At 38.7% G+C, this 25893-nt stretch overlaps 1 protein-coding gene across 6 annotated transcripts in view; it reads left to right on the top strand.

Moving 5' to 3' along the window:
* GPBP1L1 (GC-rich promoter binding protein 1 like 1) overlaps window positions 1-25893 on the top strand; it is a 68994-nt gene that overhangs the window by 33976 nt on the left and 9125 nt on the right. For all 6 annotated transcript variants that reach the window (XM_045477170.1, XM_045477169.1, XM_045477168.1 and 3 more), the window contains 4 exons: window positions 1489-1618; window positions 2205-2491; window positions 19958-20030; window positions 21285-21478. In XM_045477170.1, coding sequence (XP_045333126.1) covers window positions 1489-1618; window positions 2205-2491; window positions 19958-20030; window positions 21285-21478 — 684 coding nt within the window. The remainder of the gene's footprint in view (window positions 1-1488; window positions 1619-2204; window positions 2492-19957; window positions 20031-21284; window positions 21479-25893) is intronic.

The following is a 25893-nucleotide window of genomic DNA, read 5'->3' as shown; positions in this document are numbered from 1 at the left end:
TGAGGGAGTAGGTGTGAGATCCAGGAAAGCATTTAAAAGTATGTAGATCTTATCTGCAAAGATAATCTAGCACAGTGAAGTAAGTAAAAAGAATTGGGAAATATGGTTTGACTATTGCCAGTAAAGTTACAATAAACAAAGTTGTGTAGCATTGGCATAAGCATAGACATAAAGCAATGGAATAGAATATTCAGAAATTGTCCTATAGGTATAGTCAGTTGATTTTTTTACTAAAATGCCAAGGTAATTTAATGTAGAAGTGATAGTCTTTTTAGGAAATGGTTCTAGAACTGGATATAAATATGGGTGGGGGGGAGTGAGAACCTTGACTTCAACCTTCATATCACACACAAAAATTAGCTTGAAGTGGATAATAACCTAATTTAAAGAGCTAAAAACCATAAAACTTCTGGAAGAAAGGAGAAAAATCTTTGTAATCCATTAGAATTGGCTAAAATAAGCAATACTAACAATACCAAGTGTTGGTGAGGATATTAATAATAAGAAAATAAATGCAAAGATATCTGTGCCCCAACCTGTAGTTTTCCTCTAAGCCTTTGTCAAATATATCCATATTTTTCACAACTTCTTAGACTTTGTTCTCTCATTGGAAACTAAAGAATGTTCTAGAATAAAATTATTTGGAATAGGGAGGGAAATGAGAGTTCATCTGTATTTCTCAAACTGCTTCCTTTTCATGATGTAACTGCAAAGACTTATTTTCCCTGACCTCTTTCTTCATGTGTAAATGAGTAAAATGAGAATGATGCCAAATTATAATACTGTTATGAATATTAAGTGACATTCAGAACTAAATGTTTTATAAAACTATAAAAACTGTGTAGGTGTTAATGGCCTCAAGGTGATGTGGTATCCACATTTCTTTCTCCAATTCTAGAATAACTTAAAGTAATAAAGCTGTTTAGGATTTAAAAATAATTGTTTTAATGTTTATTTTATTTTTGAGACAGAGCATGAGTGGGGGAGGGCAGAGAGAGAGGGAGACACAGAATCCGAAGCAGGCTCCAGACTCTGAGCAGTCAGCACAGAGCCCGAAGCAGCTCTCGAACTCACAAACCATGAGATCATGACCTGAGCCAAAGTCGGACACTTAACCAACTGAACCACCCAGGCGCCCTGAGAATTTTTGAAAGCAAGCATCTTTTCCTTTCCTGTTGTAATATTAACTTAATATCTTTAAGTGTAAAGTTGGAGGTCTTATTTATGGATATCAACAGGGTTTTTGTTCACTCTCTCATGCAAATAAATGAGTATCTCTCCCCTTCTGGAATATAGAAAATGAGTTAATGATTGAGTATGTAACCTAGGACTTCTCTAACTCATGGGCCTATAGTACCCTTATTATGGCCCGTATGCTCATAATGGGGTTTCTGCCAGTGTTACTTGTTTTCTAAAAGGCTGATACGAAACCTAAGATACTGAGATTGATATCTTAACTGTTTGCTTCTCTATACTTTATCATCTTAGTCACCTACAGCCACCTTCGAAAAACACGGAGAACACCTACCCCGAGGAGACCGTAGATTTGGAGTAAGCCGTCGTCGACATAATTCCTCTGATGGCTTTTTTAACAATGGACCTCTACGAACTACAGGAGGTAAGCCATGCCCAACTTCCATGGCTATATTTAAACTACTCAGAGCAAGCCCACTTTGAGGGATGCAAGTCTGTCCATAATCTTGAAATGATGATGTTTTTTAAACATATTTTTCAATTAGATCTCCTATTGTCATTATTCAGTTACATTGGCTTTCTAACATTCTTGTGTTCTCCTATGTCATTTATTTATTTGGAAGATTTCATATAGAAATTACATAAAAGAAAAAGATGTATTTTGTGATTTCTTTTTTGTGAGCTTAATCATTTATTTATTTGTTTGTTTATTATTTTTTGAGGGAGGGAGAGAGCAAGTGGAGGAGGTGCAGAGAGGGAGATAGAGGATCTCAAGCAGGCTCCGATGCAGAGCCCGTTAGTGCAGAGCCCGATGCAGGGCTCGATCCCGCGAACTGTGAGATTATGACCTGAGCCGAAATCAAGAGTTAGATGCTTAACTGACTGAGCCACCAAGGTGCCCCTTAATCTTTTATTTTTATTTTAAAAGATCCCCTAAAGTGCTTTTGGTAGTACTGTAAATCAGTTCAGGAAGCAAAAATGTAATGTGTTACTTTTCCTTACTATTCCAGATTCCTGGCACCAGCCCTCCCTGTTCCGCCACGATTCTGTGGACTCTGGTGTCTCTAAGGGAACATATGCTGGAATCACAGGGAATCTATCTGGTTGGCATGGCTCCTCCCGAGGTCATGATGGCATGAGCCAGCGTAGTGGGGGTGGCACAGGGAACCATCGCCACTGGAATGGCAGCTTCCACTCCCGGAAAGGCTGTGCCTTTCAGGAGAAGCCACCTACAGAGATTAGAGAAGAAAAGAAAGAAGACAAGGTGGAAAAATTACAATTCGAAGAGGAAGACTTTGTAAGTATCAAAGTGTAGATGTTTAATTAAAACCTAACAAATAATGCCATAAATATAAGACCCTGTTAATAATAAGAATATTGAAGAAATTGCTAAAAAAGGAAGTCCCTAAATTTAGATTTTTATTGTTTTTAGATGGAGTTGATTAGTATGAAGATAATGACCAAAATTCCTTTTTTTGTTTTTTTTTTTTTAATGACCAAAATTCCTATGTAACTTTTGGCACATCATCATGTTTTTCATCTTTATGCCTTCGAAACTTTAAAAAGTTCTTAATTTCCTTTGTTTTATAAGGTTTAACATTCAAAATTCAGTATTCAAATTATGTAAAAATGGTCTTGCCTGTTAAATTGTCTTTCTCCAGTTATCGTAAGAGGTCTTTTTCTCTTGATTTTTCCCTCTAATATAAAATAATTGTGATGTTACAAATATGCAGTTGTGAGTATTTAAGCTCCTTCCTATATGTAAGTAAAACTTTGCTATTGTGTGTTGAATTAATATGCCTTTTGGCCTTTCAACCTAAAGTAGAGTTTTTAGTGTGCCTTAAAAAAAAAGTCGAGTATATTTTATTTAACAAAATATATCTAAATTATTAACATTTTAATATGTAATTGATATCTTTAAATTATTGAGATAATTTATGTTATTTTTTGTACTGGATCTTTTTTTTTTTTTTTTTTAATTTTTTTTTTTAACGTTTATTTATTTTTGAGACAGAGAGAGACAGAGCATGAACAGGGGAGGGGCAGAGAGAGGGAGACACAGAATCTGAAACAGGCTCCAGGCTCTGAGCTGTCAGCAGAGAGCCCGACGCGGGGCTCAAACTCACGGACCGCGAGATCATGACTTGAGCTGAAGTCGGACGCTTAACCGACTGAGCCACCCAGGCACCCCTGTACTGGATCTTCAAGATCCTTTGTGTATCCTCTACTTGTTTGTAGTATAATCTCAATATAAATGACACACTTCCTGAATGCTCAACAACTACATGTAGGTAGTGGCTACCATATTGAACAGCGCAGCTCTAGTTATTTATTTATTTTTATAATTTATCTTTTTGAGAGAGAGAAAGTGCAAGTGGAGAGGGGCAGAGAGACAGAGAGAGAGGGAAAATCCAAAGCAGGCTCTACAGTGACAGTGTGACAGTCTAACACAGGGCTCAAACCCATGAACCATGTGATCGTGACCTGAACCGGAAGTCGGATGCTTAACCAGTTGAGCCATCCAGTCGCCCCTCGTCATTTTTAAGTAGCACATTCGATTAGCCAGTCACTTCTGTGACAGCCGTTTTAATATATTAATAAGGCCAACTGATTAAGAGTCAAATTTAGGTGTCATCTCCTCTTTTCCCAAGTCTAGCAAATGTTCTGGGTCATTTTATCTTAGTTTTTCTAGATTTCTTTTTAATGTTTGTTTATTTTTGAGAGAGAGAGCACGTGGGCAGGCAGGGGAGGGGCAGAGAGAGAAGGAGAGAAAGAATCCCAAACAGGCTCTGTGCTGTCAGCACAGAGCCGGATCAAGACTCCATCTCAGGAACCATGAGATCATGACCTGAGCCAAAATCAAGAGTCAGATGCTTAAATCTACTGAGCCACCCAGAGGCCCCATTCTGGGATCCGTTAAATGTTATTTTTTAATGTGAATTCCTACCCCAGGCACCTGTTTTTCAAAACTTTATTTGTGAAAGGTTTATACTTCCCTGACGTATTGAATATTTGTCCAGAATGTTCTAAATATTAAGTGGTGCAGACTTATGACACTAAATGATAACTTTCATTATTTATTCAATAAATTTAGCAAATATAAGAAAGACTAGTGGGAAAGATTAATAAAAACCTCTGTTACTCATCATGCTTTTGGAACTTGGTTAAAGTCCTCATCAAACTAGCAATGACAAAAAACTTTGGGGCACCTGGGTGTCTCATTTGATTAAGTGTCCAGCTCTTGGTTTCAGCTCAGGTCATGATCTCATGGTTCATGGGTTTGAGCCCTGCATGAAGCTCTGCACTATCTGCACTTGGGATTCTCTCTCTCTCCCTCTCTGTCTGCCCCTCCCCCATTCCTGCTCTCTCTCAAAATAATTTTTTTTTTAACTTTAATTGTATTCCTATTATAAAGCATTTCTTTTTGTATTTTATTCCACATAATTAAAAACCGCTTTTTTTAATGCTTATTTAGAGAGAGAGAGAGAGAGAGAGCTAGCAGGGGAGAGGGCAGAGAAAGAATCCCAAGCTCAGTGTGGAGACCAATACGGGGCTCAATCCCACTACCATGAGCTGAAATCAAAAGTTGAACGCTTAACTGACTGTGCCACCCAGGCACTCCTCCACATAATTAAACTAACCCACTATAAAATTGTAATTTATATATGACTTGAATGTTTATTTAGAAGTATGTCTTACATTATGACCATAGCCAGCAGAGCATATAGTAAAGAAGTTTATTTGGGTCTCTTTATTAGTTTTGTTTTTGCTTGCTTTGGTAAAAAAGAGATTGCAGCAAACAAGAAATGTGGGGTAAAGTGGAAGTTGCTTAAGAGTATTTTTTTTTTTTTATGAATACCTTTTAAACTAGGCTCTATACTCCCCATTGGTATGGTTTGATAAGAAGGACTGTTTCAGTTCTGTGGCATCCCCAGTGGGAAGTGAATTGACAACAGAAAGAGAAATGTGAATGGGAGGCTTTGAATTAGAAGACCCAACATTGTTAGGACATCATTTCTACAGGTTCTGCACAATATCAGTCAGTATGCTTTCTTATAGAAATGGACAAAATTATTATAAAAATTTTTCTTAAAGACTCTAGAATATCCAAATTAATCTTGAAAAAGAATTGGAGGACTTACACTACCTAACTTGAAGCTTAGTGTAAAGCTTTGATAATCAAGATAATGATGGGGGTACCTGTGTGGCTCAGTCAGTTGAGTGTCCCGACTCTTGATTTCAGCTCAGGTGTACCAAGTCAGGCTCCATGCTAAGCATGGAGCATGCTTGAGACTGACTCTCTCTCTCTCTCTCTCTCTCTCTCTCTCTCTCTCCACCTCTCTCCCCCCCCCCCCTCTCTCCCTCTCTCTCCCCCTGCCTCTCTGCCCTGCTTTGTGCTGTCTCTCTCTAAAATTAAGAGAAAGATGGGGCGCCTGGGTGGCGCAGTCAGTTAAGCGTCCGACTTCAGCCAGGTCACAATCTTGCGGTCCGTGAGTTCGAGCCCCGCGTCAGGCTCTGGGCTGATGGCTCAGAGCCTGGAGCCTGTTTCCGATTCTGTGTCTCCCTCTCTCTCTGCCCCTCCCCCGTTCATGCTCTGTCTCTCTCTGTCCCAAAAAATAAATAAACGTTGAAAAAAAAATTTTTTTTAATAAAATTAAGAGAAAGAAAAAGATAATGTTACATTATTATAAGGATAGTCCAATAGTGGAGCAGAATAGAGAGCTTAGAAATAAACTTCCATTTATACATTCATTTGATTTTCAACAAAGATGCTAAAGCATACCAACAGAGAAAGAAATGTGGAGAAAGAACTATATATACATACATGCACACACACACACACTCTCTCTCTCTCTCTCTCTCCCTCTCCCCCTCTCCCCCTCCCTCCCTCCCTCCCTCCCCCTCCCTCCCTTCCTCCTGCCCCCTCCCTCCCTCTCCCCATCTCCCCCTTTTTCTCACAGCGTACAAAAAAATGAATTTGGGAGGAATTATAGACCCAAATGTATGGCCTAAAACTGTAAAGGTTCTAGAAGAAAACTTGGGGTAATATCTTTATGGCTTAGAGGGTAGAAAAAGATTTCTTTGGACATAGGAAACAATAACCATAAAGAAAAACATTGATGAATCAAATTTCATCAAAATGTAAAACATCTGCTTATCTCACAGACTGAGAAAATATTTGCAAAACATATATGAAAAGGGACCTGTATATATAATATGAATAACTCTTACAACTTAATAATAAAAAGACAATATTTTATATACACAGTAAATATATATATGGTTTGTGAGCATAATTCATTCTGGAAACATGCTTGTAATCCAAAGCAGTTGTATATCACAGCGAATTTCCATGTAAGAAATATTGGAAACTCAGATAATTCATCCCACAACCCAAAAATATTCATATAAAAATGATTGCAATACTGTAATATAATACAAAATAATAAAATAAAATACAAAATATAAAGAAAAATAATTGGCACTTACCTTTGAAAACCTTTGTGGTTGGTATGAGGGAAACAAGAGAGGAGGAGGGTTATTGGATGACTTTCACTATCACTAATGGAATCACTGCTGTCTATTGGTTCAATGGAATCATTTTCTTTTCATGCAGTTTTAACAAGGAACCTATCCAATGGCACTTGCTTTTGCCTCCTTTTGAGGATTTTACAGAAATGTGATATTGGATTGTTGTTAAGCAGATTCGTCGCTCGCACTGCTACAGCTTTATTGAGGTGGTGCTTTTCTACAAAGTTTGCACTGTTTGCCACATTTTACACATCTCCCTAATCTCATTTGAAGTGAAGGATTCATCCACCTTTTTCTCCTCCTCCTCTGCAGACATGATGCAGACGTAGACGTCTTTTTTTTTTTTTTTTTAATGTTTATTCATTTTTGAAAGACAGAGACAGAGCACAAGCAGGGGAGGAGCAGAGAGAGGGGGACACAGAATCTGAAGCAGGCTCCAGGCTCTGAGCTGTCAGCACAGAGCCCGACACGGGGCTCGAACTCACAAGCCATGAGATCATTACCTGAGCTGAAGTCAGACGCTCAACCGACTGAGCCATCCAGGCGCCCCCAGATGTAGATGTCTTCTAAAATCTTGCAATTTTAGCAACTTGCAAACTTTGTTCTTACTTCTTGATGGTTTTCTTTTTTTTTTTTCTTTTGTTTATTTTTGAGAGAGAGAGAGAGTGCGAGTGGGCAAGGGGCAGAGAGGGAGGGAGCCTGATGTGGGGCTCAAACTCACGAAAAGTGAGATCATGACCTGAGCCGAAGTCAGATGCTTAACTGACTGAGCCATGCAGGCACCCCACGATGATTTTCTTAACTTTCACTGTAATCATCTCCTCCTCCTCCCTGCCTGCCTTTTCAACCTTTTTGTGCATGGGGGCCATTGTATACACTGGCACCGATGTTGACTACCGGACAGTGTTAATAAACTCTTGTCATACACTGTATTTAATGTAACTGGCAATAAGGCAGCAGAGGAAAGGGTCTATATCTGCAGGTAGCCTGACCTAGAATGAAGCAAATCATTCCTGAGCTTACTCTTATATGGAAAAGCAAAGGACTGTCCATAGGTGCTTTAAAGTGACAAAAAATACGCTAGTGCCAGGTGTGGGCACCTTCCAGTGTTCTGAAAAATCACTGATTTTTGCCAAAACCCATGGCCTCTGTGACCAAGCATCCAAGTATGGGAGACGATCACCCACAATCTGCAGCGAGCAAAAGAGAACTGTTGACTCAATTATGATCATGTGATGCTTGGCATCATGTACTATTTGTATTGCAAGACATCGTTCATTTATCAAGTTAAAATTTATTAGAAATATTTGCTCATCTTATGGAACACTTGCAAAGCAAGTTACTTGAAATCCAAGGTTTTACTGTATTTTATTTCTTTGAAGTAACCTCTATGTCCAGTGTGGGACCCAAACTCATGACTCCAAGATCAAGAGTCACATGTTCTACCAGCTGAGCCAGCCAGGTACCCCAACAACTCGGTATTTTAAAAATGAGCAAGATTTATGAGAACCATAATGAACCTCTCAATAGATGCAGAAAAAGCATTTGACAAAATACAACATCCATTCTTGATAAAAACTCAACAAAGTAGAGATTGAACATACCTCAACATCATTAAGGCCATATACAAAAGACCTACAGCTAATATCATCCTCGATGGGGAAAAACTGAAAACTTTTTCCTGTGGTTAGGAACAAGATTACAGATGTCCAGTTTCACCATTACTATTTAACATAGTACTGGAAGTCTTATTAGCCTTAGCAATCAGACAACAAAACGAAATAAAAGGCAATCCAGATGGGCAAGGAAGAAGTCAAACTTTCACTATTTGCAGACAGCGTGATACTCTATGTAGAAAACCCAAAAGTCTCCACCAAAAATTGCCAGAACTAATACATGAATTTAGCAAAGTTGCAGAATATAAAATCAATATACAAAAATCTGTTGCATTTCTATACACCGATAACAAAGCAGAAAAATAAATCAAGGAACTGATCCCATTTGCATTTGCACCTAAAACAGTTAGATATGTAGGAATAAACCTAACCAAAGAGGTAAAAGATCTGTACTCTGAAAATTACATAAAACTTCTGAAAGAAAGTGAAGAGGTTATGAAGAAATGGAAAAGCATTCCATACTCATGGGTTAGAAGAACATAGTTAAAATGTGTATACCGCTCAAAGCAATGTATACATTTAATGTATACCCATCAAAATACCACCAGCATTTTTCACAAATCTGAAACAAACAGTCTTCAAATTTGTATGGAACCATAAAAGACCCTGAATAGCCATAACAATCCTGAAAAATAAAAATAAAATTGGAGGCACCATGATTCTGAATTTCAACCTATATTATAAAGCTGTACTCATCAAGACAGCATGGTATTGGCTCAAAAACAGACATATAGATCAGTGGAACAGAACAGAAAACCCAGAAATGGACCTACAGCTATATGGTCAAATAATCTTCAGCAAAGCAAGAAAGAATATCCAGGTGAAAAAACACTTTCTTCAACAAATAGTTTTGTGGGAACTGGGCAGCCACATGTAGAAGAATGAAACTGGACCACTTTCTTATACCATACACAAAAATAAATTAAAAATGGATGAGAGACCTAAATGTGAGATAGGAAACCATCAAAATCTTAGAGGAGAACACAGTTCAGTAACCTCTGTGACCTCATCCTGAGCAACTTCTTACTAGACCACATCACTGGAGAAAAGGGAAACAAAAGCAAAAATGAACTATTGGGACCTCATCAAGATAAAAAGCTTCAGCACAGCAAAGGAAACCACAAAATTAAAAGGCAGCCTACAGAATAGGAGAAGATATTTGCAAACTATATACCTGATAAAGGGTTAGTATCCAAAATCTATAAAGAACTTCTCAAACTCAACACTCAAAAAACAAATAACCCAGTTAAGAAGTGGGCAGTAGACATGAATCGACACTCTTCAAAAGAAGACATCCATATGGCTAACAGACACATGAAAAGATGCTCAACATCACTCATCATCAGGAAAATACAAATCAAAACCATGATGAGATATCACCTCACACCTGTTAGAATGGCTAAAGTTAACATAAGAAACAGCAGGTGTTGGCGCGGATGTGGAGAAAGGATGTGCCCTGTTGGTGGGAATGCAGACTGGTGCAGCCACTCTGGAGAACAGTATGGAGGTTCCTCAAAAAACTAAGAATAGAACTACCCTATAACCCAACAATTATGCTACTAGGTATTTACCCAAAGGATACAAAAATACAGATTCAAAGGGGGACATGCACCCCAATGTTTATAGCAGCATTATCAACAATAGCCAAACTATGGCAAAGAGTCCATGTGTCTGTCGACTAATGGATGGATAAAGATGTGGTGTACATATATAATAGAGTATTACTCAGCCATCAAAAAGAATGAAACCTTGTCATTTGCAGTGAGATGGATGCAGCTAGAGTATTATGCTAAGCAAAATAAGTCAGAGAAAGATACCATAGGATTTCACTTACCTGTGGATTTTAAGAAACAAAACAGATGAACATATGCAAGGGGGTAGGGAAGAGGGAGAAGCAAGCCATAAGAGACTCTTAAAGATAGAAAACAAACAGGATTGATGGAGGTGGGTGTGAAATGGTCTAGATGAGTGATGGGTATTAAGGAGGGCACTTGTTATGATTAGCACTGGGTGTTGTATGTAAGTGATGAATCACTTAATTCTTCTTGTGAAACCAATATTGCACAGTATGTTAACTAATTAGAATTTAAATAAAAATTTGAAAAAAAAAATGAGCAAGATTTGAACAGATACTTCGCAAAGGAGGATACTCAAATGTCCAGTAGGCACATGGAGAAAATAATCATTGTCATTAGTTGCAAGGGAAATGTGGAAATTCAAATTAAGACCATTGTGAGATATTGCTACCCACGCTCCAGAATGGCTAAAATTTATAAATCTGAAAACACTAAATTCGGTCACATTTTAGAGCATTTGGAACTCTCATACATTACAGGAACATGAAGTAGTCTAACCATTTTGGGAAAAGCTATGGTAGTTTCTTGTAAAACTACATTATGACCCAGCACTTCTAGATATTTATTTATAGATACTCAAGAGAAACGAAGGTAAATGTTCATTTATTTTAATTTTATTCATAATAGCACCAAACTGGAAACAGTTTAAATATCTGTTGACCCAAGAATAGAAAAGTTGTGGTGTAATCATGTAATGAATTACATATTTGTTAATAAAAAGGAGTGACTGATAAAACAACATGATGAGTTTCAGTGTACCATTACACAAAATGGTACATACCATCTGGTTCTATTTATGTGCCTATTCTAGAATAAGCAAGTAATCTATGGTGGGAAAGAAAATCCAAACAGTGGTTGCTTGTGTGAAGTGGGGATTGACTGCAGAGGGCAAAAGGAACTTTCTTGTTGTAGAAGGTAGTTTTTATTTTTATAGAGGTTGAGGAGTTATGAGCATTTTTCAAAACTCATAGAATGGTATACTTGATATATGTGCATTTCACTCTATATTTTATTTTATTAAAAAAAATAGATGGGCGCCTGGGTGGCTCAGTCAGTTAAGCATCCGACTTTTAATTTTGGTTCAGGTCATGATCTCATGGTTCGTGGGATCAAGCCCATGTCAGACTCTGCAATGACGACGTGGAGCCTGATTGGGATTCTCTCCCTCTTTCTGCCCCTACCCCTGCATGTGCGTGCTCTCTCTCTTTCCCTCCCTCTCTCTCAAAATAAATAAACTTAAAAAATAGATTAACAGCACCAGTCATGGGGGAAATAAATATAATAAGCCTTCTGATGTGATGCATTGAGAATGCAACCTCACCTTTGTGAACTCCTTCCAGAAATGTATAGCCTGAATCTAACCATAAGGAAATACCACACACACTCAAATTGAAGTTTTACTAAAGAATTACAAAAGATTCTACAAAAGAAGTAGCGTCTACTTTTTAAAAATATTGTCATGAAAGAAAAGTTCCAGGTTAAAGAAAACTAAAGAGATAAGACAACTAAAGGAAACACGTTCAGGGTGCCTGGCTTGCTTAGGTCAGTGAGACTCTTGATCTCTGGGTCATGAGTTCGAGCCTCACATTGGGCGTGGAGCCTATGCAAAAAAAACAAAACAAAACATGTAATCCCAGATTGGATACTGGATGAGAGAAAAACAATGTACATTTTAAAAATTTTGTTTTGCTATGAAACTAATCAGTATTATAATTTGAATAAGTGTTATAGATTAGATAGTAGTATTTGTTGATGTTAATTGCCCAGTCTTTTTTTTTTTTTTTTTAACGTTTATTTATTTTTGAGACAGAGAGAGACAGAGCATGAACAGGGGAGGGTCACAGAGAGAGGGAGACACAGAATCTGAAACAGGCTCCAGGCTCTGAGCTGTCAGCACAGAGCCCGACGCGGGGCTCGAACTCACGGACCGCGAGATCATGACCTGAGCCAAAGTCAGACGCTTAACTGACCGAGCCACCCAGGCGCCCCATGCCCAGTCTTTATAATTGCATTGTGATTATATAAAGAATGTGCTTTTGAGGAAACACATAATAAAGTATTTATGGGTAAATGGTATCAAGTCCTTCAGCTTGCAAATGGTTCAAGAAAAAATAATTAGAATGTTGGAGCAAATGTAAAATGGTGACATGAGAATCTAGACATCTGTGCAGAATATAAAGAAATTCTTTGAATTATTTTTGCAACTTTGTTGTAACTCTGAAATTATTTCAAAATAATAAGAAAGAATACAGAGCAACTGGAATCGAAGAACCAGAAAAAAATCCATGGGCATTATCTACAGCAAAACAAAGTGAGGTGTTAAACAGGAACAAACCACAAAACTATAATACCTGGGTGGTGGTAGCATTTGTGCAGGAAAAAATTGGAGGAAGCATAGGATATCTGACAGCCCCCAAAAGAGGCAGGCAGCAGTTGTTTCTAGATGGCTTAGAGCGTTAATTGGAGAACAGCTGAAAATTAGGAGTGGTTTTACAAAACTAGTCAGTCAATACAGAAGTCTGGAATGGGTATAAAGGGTCTGGTTGGATCAGTTAGAGAAAAGCCACACAATAGTTTCAACAGGGAAAGTACAGGATTGGGGAAATGAGCAGTTGACTAGCAATAAAGAGAATGCTGAAGAGTATCAAAGTAGCAGATGTAGGGAATAGCCATTAACCCTAGGGCTAAGATAGAGTACTCAAGGAAGAGTATCCCCATTCCCCCATCACCGCCAGACCTTGTGAGGAAGGGCTTAGCTGTGGTTTACTGAATGACAGAACAGTTGTTCAGGTGCTTCTCCAGAGAACATGTTGGAAATCTGCCCTCTTAAGTACCTGGTAAAGCTGTTCAGATGTCACTCTGCTGTAAAATCACTCAAGTCAAAGCTCATTTGCACTTTAGAACCTGGCTTAGCAGGAACTGGGTGCTGCAGGAGCCTGCTGAGTAAGCACACCGGAGTAAGAAGCAGAAGTCTCTCTTGCTCTACTGACAAAACTTAACCTGACAGCTGGCAAAGGGAAAAATTTTAAGTGCTCAGACACATTTACAAAGAGTAGGCAGAAAGGATGACTTTGGGACTAAGGCAATAGTTGATAACTAGCACCGGCCACTATCATTGTTTATATTAACCAGCCAGTATTCCCTTCCAGAATGTAGCCCCTCACTGAACACAAAGCTTTTGGAAATAGAATCCAGATTGAGCTACAGAAATGGAAAACATAGAGACAAAGGAAAGAGAAGGTTCAGATAAAAGGGAGGGAAGAAGGTGGGGACAATAGCCTGGACATGAAAGAAACTAAGCCACCTTTTTAAAAATTTTTAAAACATTTTTATTTATTTTTGAGAGACAGAGACAGTGTGAGCAGGGGAAGGGCAGAGAGAGAGAGATACAGAATCGGAAGCAGGCTCCAGGCTCCAAGATGCCAGCACAGAGCCTGACACAGGGCTTGAACCCACCAACTGTGAGATCATGACCTGAGCTGAAGTTGGATACCCAACCACCTGAGCCACTCAGGCGGCCCCATAAGCCACCATATTTTTTTAACACTATGAAAACAACAGAAAAGAGCTCTAAAGTTTGATGTCAGAAAAGCAGTCTTGACTCACATTCACAAAACTAATCATACATAAATGAACATAAAAGGATCAATAGAAGTGGCGCCTGGGTGGTGCAAACATCCAACTCCTGGTTTCAGTTCAGGTCATGATCACATGGTTCATGAGTTTGAGCCCTGCATCAGGCTCTTCGTGCAGCCTGCTTGGGATTTCTTTCTCTCTCTCTCTCTCTCTCTCTCTCTCTCTCTCTCTCTCTCTCTCTGCCCCTCCCTGGCTTGCTTGCTCTCTCTCAAAAACATTTAAAAAAAATTTTTAAGGGTCACAAGGATAAAGAATAGACTAGAATAGCATCCTTAACAGACAATGCAACGTACACCTGTACAGCATGTCCACAAAACAGATAACCATTTTAAAATTTACTAGTACTACAGTACTACTATACTATTTTAAAATTTAGATAATAGTAAGAAAATGGCATAAGAACAACCTCAACCAGAAAAACTCAAGGTGCTAGAAATAAGGAAAGATACTCAGAAGGAGACTAAACGAGAAGGAACTCAAGTGAATAATCAATGTTTTCTAAGAATTAGAAGAAAATTTTTAAATGAGGGAGAAACATTAAAAGTTAGAATTGAGGAGCACCTGGGTGGCTATATTGGTTAAACATCCAACTCTTGATTTCGGCTCAGGTCATGATCTCACAGTTCCTGTGTTGGTCTCTGCACTGACAGCATTGCACAGAGCCTGCTTGGGATTCTTTCCCTCTCTCTGCCCCTCCCCTGCTCGCACTCATTCGTTCTCTCTCTCTCTCTCTCTCTCTCACTCAAAATAAATAAGAATTTATAAACAAAAGTTAAAATTGGGGCGCCTAGGTGGTTCAGTCAGTTGAGCATCCGACTTTGGCTTATGTCACGATCTCAATGGTTTGTGGGTTTGAGCCCCATGTTGAGCTCTGTGCTGATGGCTCAGAGCCTGGATCCTGTTTTGGATTCCCTTTCTCTCTCTCTCTCTCTCTCTCTCTCTCTCTCTCTCTCAAAAATGAGTAAACGTTAAAAAAAAAGTTAGAATTGAGAGGCATCTGGTTGGCCCAGTCAGTAGAGCATGTGACCATTGGTCTCAGGGTTGTAAGTTCAAGCCCCACTTTTGGGGTAGAGTTTACTAAATATAAAAAACTGAGGGGGGGGTGGTGCCTGGGTGGCTCAATCAGTTAAGTGTCCCACTCTTGATCTTGCTTCACGTCTTGATCTTAGGATTGTGAGTTCAAGCCCCATGTTGGTCTCTGTGCTATGTGTGAAGACTGCTTAAAAAAAAAGTTTTTTTAATGCATCATTATTGTTTAAATGAATGAATGAGTGAATAAAAAATAAAAGGGCACCTGGGTGGCTCAATCATTTGAGTGTCTGACTTTGGCTCAGGTCCTGATCTTGCAGTTTGTGGGTTCAAGTGCCGCATCGGGCTCTGCTGACGGCTCAGAACCTGGAGCCTGCTTTGGGTTTTGTGTCTCCTTCTCTTTCTGCCCCTCCCCCGCTCATGCACGCGCTCTCTCTCTCTCTCTCTCTCTGTCTCAAACATTAAAATTTTTTGAAGAATTGAGAGATGATACACATTTGGCCAAAAATGATCCAATATATGTATAATAGGATCACACACACACACACACACACACACACACACACAGAAAATCCCAAAAGAACAGGTTAATGGCTAAAAATTACAATTCAAGAATAATTCCCTGAAATACAGTAAGATTTGAAGCTATGAATTGAAAGGGCAGCTAGAACAGCCAACACCAAATAGGCTTATAAAATGCTAGATTCAAGTGAAAAAGAAAAATACCCTTTGAGCTTGTCCAAGTGACTTACAAAGAAAATCAGACTTTGATGAAGTTTTATGACAAGTCAATGGAATAACAATTACAGTACTCAAAATGTGAGCCAAAGATTTTATACTCTATGAAACTAATCTTCATTTCTAAAAGTCACAAATACTAGTGTGTAGGAACTTGGAATATTGTTTCCAAGAATTTTCCTGAGGAAAGTACTAGACAAGCTTCAGACAATGAAACCTGAAAGATAAACAGAAAGATGGTAAATACTAAATATATGGCTGATTATAGAACTAAATGAGAGTTAAGAGAGTTTAGCATGTAATAGCAATGGGCTCTTAACAGTCTAGAAAAAGCATACCTTTTTTTTTTTTTTTTTTTTTTAATTTTTGTTTTTTAACGTTTATTTACTTTTGAGACAGAGAGAGACAGAGCATGAACAGGGGAGGGTCAGAGAGAGGGAGACACAGAATCTGAAACAGGCTCCAGGCTCTGAGCTGTCAGCACAGAGCCCGACGCGGGACTCGAACTCACGAGTCGTGAGATCATGACCTGAGCCGAAGTTGGACGCTTAACCGACTGAGCCACCCAGACGCCCCACCTTACTTTTTTTATTAGAGATTTTATTTCTGAGTAATCTCTATACCCAACTTGGGGCTTGAACTCACAATCCCAAGATCAAGAGTTGCATGCTCATGGAGCGCCTGGGTGGCTCAGTCAGTTAAGCGTCCAACTTCAGCTCAGGTTATGATCTCACTCACGGTCTGTGAGTTCAAGCCCCACGTTGGGCTCTGCTGACAGAGCCTGGAGCCTGCTTTGGATTCTGTGTCTCCCTCTCACTCTGCCCCTCCCTTGCTTAAAAATAAATAATAAACATTAAAAAAAAGAGTTGCATACTGCCCCAAAAAAGTATAACTTTTTAGTGGGAGAATGGGGAGAGCCTGTACAGAATAACATTTTATTAGTCATGTTGGTGGTGTCATGTTGATTGTTACTCTGATTACTGTTGTATGTAATCTGTATGTAACTGTTGTATGTTGTATGTAATACGAGATAAAGTGGTTGAATGTGATATTCTATACCTTGTGTCCTTGAAAGTCAGGATTCTTGGTGTAGAGGAAAGGAAGTATAGATATAAGATGTTTGGTAAAAACTCAAGTTTCTCAATATGAATTAGAAATATCAGGGCACATGGGTGGCTTGGTTGGTTGAGCATCCACCTCTTGTTTTTGGCTCAGGTCATGATCCCAAGGTCATGGGATCGAGCCCCATGTTGAGCTTAAGATTGATTCTCCCTCTGCCCCTCTTCCCTCCTCGTATGCAATCTCTCTCTTAAAATAAATCTTTAAAAAATCTATATCAGTGAGAGGTCATGTTATGATATATTCTTTGAAAACGGGTATATATTTCCAGACTCCGCTCATGGAAAAGACCTAAAAGCAGTGACCAACCTCGTAGCAATTAGCATCCCTAGTACCCAGATTGTAGTCTTGAAATAGCATTTCTGGACAGGATATTTGTAAGATAAGCTTGGAACATTTTGTCATACTACATAGCAGAGAAGTGATTAAAGATTACTAGAGCTGTATCAAAAGTATTCAGTAGCCAAATTGAAGATGTTCCCACTGGCCAAATATAGATGTTTCATGCATCAGCTAAGGATATTAACTGATTAAATTTGTGAGTTCTCAGTGATACCTCACCTTAGAAATAAGCATGTAGTCTATCTTTCCCTGTGAATTTTACCATTGAGTCACCAAATAGATGAGAGGAAATTCCATTTTATGCAAGTATACTAGCTAATAAAGAAGGAATGATAAAACTGGAAGATCATTGTTTTGCAGCTTGTAGTAAGTTGATAGTTTTAGGCTATGAGCATCCATATCTGCCAGCCTCACAAAAAGAAGCATAATCAGACATTATGTGTCTCCTAGTGCACAAAGCTAGCAAGAAGTTGCCTTTCCAAAATAAAGATGTGTATAGGGGAGGGGGGGCAGTTCTGTAACCTCTAGAACCAACCACCAATTTATAGGAAATATAGAGGTATAAGATATTTTAGAGTAACCTGTAAGTTAAGAGAGTTAAGAGATATTTTTTTGGAGACCAAATAATCATTTTGAGGGATATACACTTGGGTGGTAAAAGAAAACAAAGAGGTGTTCACCATAAGTCAGGATAATAGTTATTTTTAGAGGGGAGGGAGGTTTGTTTTTTGGGTTTATATTGTGGTTTTTTGTTTGTTTTAGGTTTTATTTATTTTTGAGAGAGAGAGAGAGAGCAGTAGGAGGCAGAGAGAGAGGGAGACAGAATCCCAAACAGGCTCTGCACTGTCAGTTAATCTGTCACTGTAACTCAGATAATGACCTGAGCCAAAATCAAGAGTCAGACACTTAACCAGCTGAGACACCCAGACACCCCTGATTTGTTTTTTTTTAAATGAGGCTTATAAAACGTTTTCTGGTTTGGATGTTGATATTCTGTTGCTTGAACTGCCTGGTGATTACCAGAGCTTTTGCCCATTTGTTTTTTGTAATTTTTTGTATCTGTGTTGTATTTTACTATTTTTAAAAAACCAATGGAGAGAAATAGAAGGTACCACACATAAAGTAGCTCTGAAAACCCTAAATGAAATGTGACTAAGAATAAAAGCTTAGGGGCACCAGGGTGGCTCAGTTGGTTGGGCATCCAACTTCGGCTCAAGTCATTATCTCACGGTTTGTCTGTTTGAGCCCCATATCAGGCTCGCTGCTTTCAGGGCAGAACCTGCTTCAGATCCTCTGTCCCCCTCTCTCTCTGCACCTTCCCCATTCATGCTGTCTCTCAGTCTCTCTCAGAAATAAACATTAAAACAAAGAACACAAGCCTGTTAAAACAGGAAAATACAGCTTTTATCTATGGGGACTCCCTTTACCTGTATTTTTCTATCCAGAGGAGTGTATTTACCTGTCCTTCATATTTTATCACTAATTTGTCCACTTATATATTGAGTTAGTTGTTCAGTATGTATCTGTGCTTATCCTATTGTGGTTCTCAACCTTGATGGGTTGAAAATATATACCTGCTGGGGCTCCATCCCTGGAGATTCTGATTCAGAAGGTTTGTAGTGGATCTGGGCATCTTTCTGTTGTTTGTTTAATGTCCTGTGGGTAATTGTGCTGAAAAGCCATTTTCCTACTCTATTACCATATTGTAAAGTTTGGGCTTGAACACCAGTGTCATACTCAACCTTGTTAAGTCCAGTTTATTGCTCTTAACACTTTCCCATCCTTCCCCTCATCTCTTCCTCTATTCCTGTTACCTTCATTTCTCTCTTTATCTATGGATCTGTGGAATTGGTCTCCTAGTTGATGTTTAAACTTCTCAAATACATCCTTCAAGCTGCTTACCAGACTGTTAAAAACTTAATGATTATGGATTATGTTAACTCTGCCCGAGAGATGGATCTTCAGTACCTACAGGATAAAATTTAGTCTCCCTAAAAACTAAACTGCAGTCTGGCTCTTGCCTACTTTGCAAGACATCTCTTTCACCACAGAAGGATCCCCTCCTTCCCTAGTACTAATCATTCTAAACTATTTGCAGATTTCTGAATATTCTGTTCTTTTTCACGCTTTCCTGTCCAGATGTTCATTGAGCATTCTGTTCCTGGAATCACCCATTTTCCAACTTTGGACTTCATCTTTAAAGATTCCTTCTTAGTCCTTTAACCTCTAATGAAACCTTTTCTGATAGCACTTCTTTTTCAAGCGGAATTGACCGTTCCTCTTCCATAATACGAATTTTTATCATAAACCATGTAACCTTTTATTATGCTTGTCTACAAGTATATCTTTGTAGTGGGCACAGGGGCTCTTCTTAATTGTCTTTGTATTTCTAGCACTGTCCCTGGCACATTGTCAGCCTCTGCCCTAAAGCAGTCTTAGAATAAGTTACAAATACTACACATTTCACTGTCCAGATTGTCCTTAAATCTGAGAAAAGTGATCTACATTCTTGTTCATTCAGTTTTCTGTGCCTCCTTATTTGGCGTATATATTCCTATTGGCAGATGAGGACTTACATTTAATCTGTTCATTTTAAAAAAAACAAATTTAATTCTCTTACATTAAGGGAAATGAAACCCAAGAGAGCCTAAGATTAATACAAGATCTGTTGATTTAGCATTTCAATATCTTCTGCTTACTTGATTCTGATTACAGCGTTAAATAAGTGCTGCTCATATATAATTATTTGATAGGTTCCATGGTGATGGCTACTTTGTAAAAAGTGCCAAAATAATTAGCTTTCTTTATCAACCATTAATATCCCTTTTTTCCTAGCCTTCTTTGAATCCAGAAGCTGGCAAACAGAATCAGCCATGCAGACCTATTGGGACCCCTTCTGGAGTGTGGGGTAGGTAGATTTTGCCATTTTAAAGGCACACAACTTAAAATTTTTCTTCGCATGGAGAAGAGCAAAAATTCTTTATCTCTTTTTTGTTTGTTTGTTTCTTTATCTCTTTTTTTCTCATCTCATCCATTTGCACATGGTAACTAACACCTATTATCTCTTACTCTGCCCGCCGAAAATACCACTGAACTGTAATGGTAGTGGAATCCCAATACAGATAATTGAGAGCTTGTAGAGCCCTGAATTTGAAAGATTTTAAGCAAAGGGAGAATAATCTAAAGCTTATAAGTAGTAATGTTTAATTAACATTGCTAATTCATTTGTAACAATCCAATTGAATTTTATGTTGTTATAATTGTCTCCTAAATATTTGGCAGGCATATATAACAATATGTACTAAGCATTCTTGCATATTATTGGATACTCTTCTAAAATGTTCTTTGAAAGGCTGCATACTACCACATCCTATAGAGTATTTTGTTCAGCCAGGTTACACTTGATTTTTTTTTTATTTGGTGGGGGTGGTTAAGGGGCAGGTTTGGCAGTTAAATGTTGCTTATTGTAGAAGGCAAGGTGAAAACATATACATATACCTGTTTATGTGTACATGCTGGGAGTAACTAGCCTTATAAAAAATTAACATACAAATCAATGTATTTTATACCAAATGTGATCTGTAGTTTTGAAATTGTTGGCATTTACAAATGAGACTCCCCTAGTTCCTACATTAGACTTATTCAGTCAGTAGTTAGGCATCTTATTGGGAAGGCTTTAGCATACCTGAATACTGGTTTTGGATTTTGAGTTACAGAATTAAGGGTGCTTGTTGTACCATTTCCCCTTTGTTAATAGTGTAAAGCTTTGCTCCACTTTGATCAGAAGGTCCCATGGTAGCCTCCTTTTCCCAATTTCCACATCTCTCTGCATTCCCCTGCTGACAGGAACTGCCACCCTTGGATACATTCTTGATGGCCTGAGTGATCACACCATACACTAGACATATTAAGCCCCTGAAGGACTACTAACATCTTTGGGCTTCCTGGTTGATTTATGAATTTAGCTTCATATGTTGCCTTTTTTCCTGTAGTTCTCAAGTATTGTCACTTTTGAGAATATCTGTTAAGTGCATACCAGGAAATGTTTGTCCCTCAGTCTCACCTGCCAGCTCTCTGTTGAAAGTGAGGACTTCATATAAACTGTGCTTCATGTTAACCATTGCTTGACATTCTTTTGTCTCTTCGCTATTGTATTTCACAGAAAACCCACCTAGTGCCAAGCAACCTTCCAAAATGCTAGTCATCAAAAAAGTTTCCAAAGAAGATCCTTCTGCTGCCTTCTCTGCTGCATTCACCTCACCAGGATCTCACCATGCAAATGGGAACAAATCGTCAACCATGGTTCCAAGTGTCTATAAGAACCTGGTTCCTAAGCCTGCACCACCACCTTCCAAGGTATGATTTGGAATCCGTATAAGAATCTTATACAGTAGGAGTTTGGTAATAAATTAGGAAAAAAATTAGTATTTTTATTTTTTTCTGTTGAATCATTCGCCAGATACTCATTCAGTACCTAATATATATACTACTGAATGAGTATCTGGTGAATGATTCAACAGAAAAAAAAATAGATATAACTGTATAGATATCTATATAGTTATATACAGATATCTATAGATATGGTTTACTCTGTCTCCAAACTCTACTGCTGCCAGCTGCTTGCTTAGTAGGCTTCTCATTCTCATGAGCTTCATCTCATAAACCTGTTTCTCTTGATTTGCTGTTTCCATTAATAGCATCAACATCCATTTGATCACTCGGGTGATTGTCTAGATTGGCTGCTTCTTTCCTCCTCATTACTCATTCCCCTCTACCAAGCAGTTATAAAGTCCGTGTCAGTAACTCCCTCTGTGATGTCCTGTGCCCTTTTCACCTCCCATTTACTGTTGTAGTGTCCTCTTCTATTTCTTCATCTCCCTACAGTCATCTTGTACAGAACTGCCAGGATGATTATCATAAAACATATTGAATATAACACATCCTTTCCTCAATCACTTTAGCGGTCCCAAACCATCTACAGAAGGGTTTGGTAAACTTTTCTGTGAAGAGCCAAATAATAAATATTTTAGGCTTTGCTGGTCACTTATGACATATGGTCTCTGTTACCTTTTCTCCCTTCCCCTTGTGTTTTTTGTTTGTTTTACAGTGCTTGAAAAATGTAAAATATTATTAGCTCATGGGCCATACAAAAACAGGCCTCTGACCCACAGGTTGTTGCTTGCCAACACTGATCTTATAATAACAGTGGCTAGACTCCTTGGCAGTGGCATGTATAATTCTTTATAGCCTAACTCTAATCCATCTTTTATATTTTACTATCGCTTCTTTCTTTTACCTGGGAAATTAGTTATCCTTCAAGTTCATGTTACCTGCTCTGTGAATCCTTTTCTATCACATACATCTAAAGATCTAATTCATCCTTTTATCTCTAATTGAGTATTGCTCTTGTCTCTTATCATAATATTTGTAACACTTTATTGGATCTCTTTATTATAATTTAAAATTTTTTTAGTGTTTTTTTAAAAATTTGTTTAACGTTTGTTTATTTTTGAGAGACAGAGCATGAGTCGTGGAGAGGCACAGAGAGAATAAGATGCAGAATCCAAAGCAGGCTCCAGGCTCTGAGCTGACGGCACAGAGCCCGATGTGGGGCTCAAACCCACGAACTGTGAGATCATGACCTGAGCCAAGGTCGGACGCTTACTGGCTGAGCCACCCAGGTGCCCCCCCCCCCAAATTTTTTTTAATGTTTATTTTTGAGAGAGAGAGAGAGGCAGACACAGAATTTGAAGCCGGCTCCAGGCTCTGAGCTGTTAGCACAGTACAACAATAACTAGAATTTACTTTGTTATTGAGAGGAAAAGCAGTGAGCATTTATTCATTTCCTCTGTGTGTAAGCACTGTGTTTGGTGGTTATGAACAGTACAGAGAAGTACAACATGGGTCATGATACTCCATGAGCTGAAAATCTGATTAACAAGATATAACAATATGAAAGGTCATGTGATATATGTGAAATAAAATAATAACATGCTAATAACAAATTCTAAACAGACTTGGAATAACTAAATTACTTAAACACTATTTAGGGGGCACCTGCGTGGCTCAGTCGGTTGGGCATCCGACTTCGGCTCAGGTCAGGATCTCACAGTTCGTGGGTTCGAGTCCTACATCGGGCTCTGTGCTGACAGCTCCGTGCCTGGAGCCTGTTTTGGATTCTGTGTCTCCCTGTCTCTCTGCCCCTCCCCTGTTCGCGTTCTGTCTCTGTCTCAAGAATAAATAAACATTCAAAAAAAATTTTTTTTAAATAAACACTATTTAGTGTTCAGTTTAGAGGAGCAGCATCAGTTCAGATTATGACCATTGAGGAAAATTTTATTGAAAACTGTCTTTTGAACTGATCTTTGGAGGATGATTCACATTTGGATAGGCAGAAAAGAGTCTGGGGAGTATTGTACATAGTAAGAAGAGATAGTTAAATGCAAGTTCTGAAACCAGAAAACACTAGGCATATTTGAGGGATAGTGGATGATCATTTTAATTACTCCTGGGAGCACTGGGGAAATATCCAGACTGGGGGTCCTTATCCTAGTGGTAATGAATGAGGCTTTCAGGGTAGATAAGATCTCTAAGGGAAAAGGATGGAAGAGTAAAGAACGGGAAAATAAAACTTGGAGGAAATATTTAATATCTTATAAATATTAGGAAAATAACAATATAGTCCATAAGACTAAGAAATTATAATTCAGACATCAAAAAAATACTATGCTGTCACAAAAATCTGGGTAGGTGAGTTTAGATAGCAACTGGGGTTGTCAACGCTTGTCAATTGCTGCTGACCATTTGAGGAAAATAAATGAAAAATGGGTTTTGACCTTAGCAGTTGGAAAGGTTTAGATGACCTTTGACTTTAGGTTTTATGAGAGTGGTGTAGGGACAAAACAAGATGTCAGGGGATCCTGGAATTATGTGGGTGGAGTAGAGGCAGTGGCAACTTTTGAGACTTGACAGTAAAAGGAAATAGAATATATGTGGTGGTAAAGTTAAGTGAAAGGATGAAGAAATCTGTAGGAAGAAGCCCTTGGGAGCAACTTGGAATATACTTCAAAGAAGTCATTAAAGAATCATGGCTCAGGAAGAAATGAGTGGGAATAAAACTGATTGACAAGTTGAATTATCTTTGAAAGGGTATAAGATACTTGTTTCTCTGATGTAGAAGGGAAAGAATGTGAATTTAAGTCAAGGGAGCAAGTACTATCAAAGAAATAATGTGCCATGAATATTAACAGCAGGGCTTTGGAGTAGATAGAGTTCACTTTGCACATTCTTTATGATATGACCGTGGTCAGGTTTCTTACTAAGTCTCAGTTTGATCATCTATAAAATGGGGTAATAGTACCCCTCTTTTAAGGTTTTTTTTTTTTTTTTTTTTTTTTCAACGTTTATTTATTTTGGGACAGAGAGAGACAGAGCATGAACGGGGGAGGGGCAGAGAGAGAGGGAGACACAGAATCGGAAACAGGCCCCAGGCTCTGAGCCATCAGCCCAGAGCCTGACGCGGGGCTCGAACTCACGGACCACGAGATCGTGACCTGGCTGAAGTCGGACACTTAACCGACTGCGCCACCCAGGCGCCCCACCCCTCTTTTAAGGTTTTTGTGAGGAATAGATGAGAAGGTTTTATGAAGTACTTAAAGCTGACATATAGTAAGTGCTAATAAATTATAGCTATTATTATCAATGTTTATTTATTTTTGGGACAGAGAGAGACAGCATGAACGGGGTAGGGGCAGAGAGAGAGGGAGACACAGAATCAGAAACAGGCTCCAGGCTCTGAGCCATCAGCCCAGAGCCTGACGCGGGGCTCGAACTCACGGACCGCGAGATCGTGACCTGGCTGAAGTCGGACGCTTAACCGACTGCGCCACCCAGGCGCCCCATAGCTATTATTATCAATATGCCATCACACTTTATGTTTGCTCCATTCCTTAAGAATTTATAAAGAATTTTTATGAGTGTTATTTAATTTGAAATGAGTGCAAGTATTCTGTTAGACTCTAGAGAGTATAGAAATGAGTTAAGACAATGTCATGTCCTCAAACATCTAGGAACAGTTTTGAGGGTGAAGAAGTGGCAAGAACAAAAGTCAGGACACAGGGGTTAAGATTAATTTAGCCCTGTTGTGTAGGACTATCCTAAGTGGAGGGTAGAATGAAAATAGGAAAACTAAAGGAAAAGCTGTTACTGTCCTTGTAAAAGGTAATGAAGCCTGAACAGGGATGATGAAAGTGGACAGAGAAGGGAGGTGGTGAAGTCACACAGTGTGAAGCAAATTAGAGGCCGAAAACATGACACCACATGTTCTTCTGGGAAACTGGTATAGCTCTGGAGCCGTTTCACTAGAGGTGTAAAAGAGAGGAAGGTCAGATTTCAGGAACAGTTAATGAGAATGGTTGTAGATATGTGAAAAGCGAGGTATTAGAGGAAGGAAGAGGTGAGATGACTGGAAAACGTGGATTTATCCATTCATTCATTTTCTCTAGACGTTGAGTATCTGTGTATTAAAACCTGTGTCACTAGAGGCACAAAATAATCTTAGGGGTGCCTGGGTGGCTCAGTCGGTTGAGCATCAGACTCTTGATTTTGGTTCAGGTCATGATCCCAGGGTTGTGGGATCAAGCTCCCTGTCGGGCTCCATGCTGAACATGTAGCCTGGTTGGGATTCTCTCTTTCTCCCTCTGCCTCTCTTCTCTGCTCCTGTACTCTCTCTCTCTCTCTCTCTCTCTCTCAAATAAAACAACAACAACAAA

Source organism: Leopardus geoffroyi, chromosome C1, assembly GCF_018350155.1.
Source record: "Leopardus geoffroyi isolate Oge1 chromosome C1, O.geoffroyi_Oge1_pat1.0, whole genome shotgun sequence".
Taxonomy (NCBI): domain Eukaryota; kingdom Metazoa; phylum Chordata; class Mammalia; order Carnivora; family Felidae; genus Leopardus; species Leopardus geoffroyi.
The sequence above is the reverse complement of the archived record's forward strand: the minus strand, read 5'-3'. Positions and strand labels throughout refer to the sequence as shown.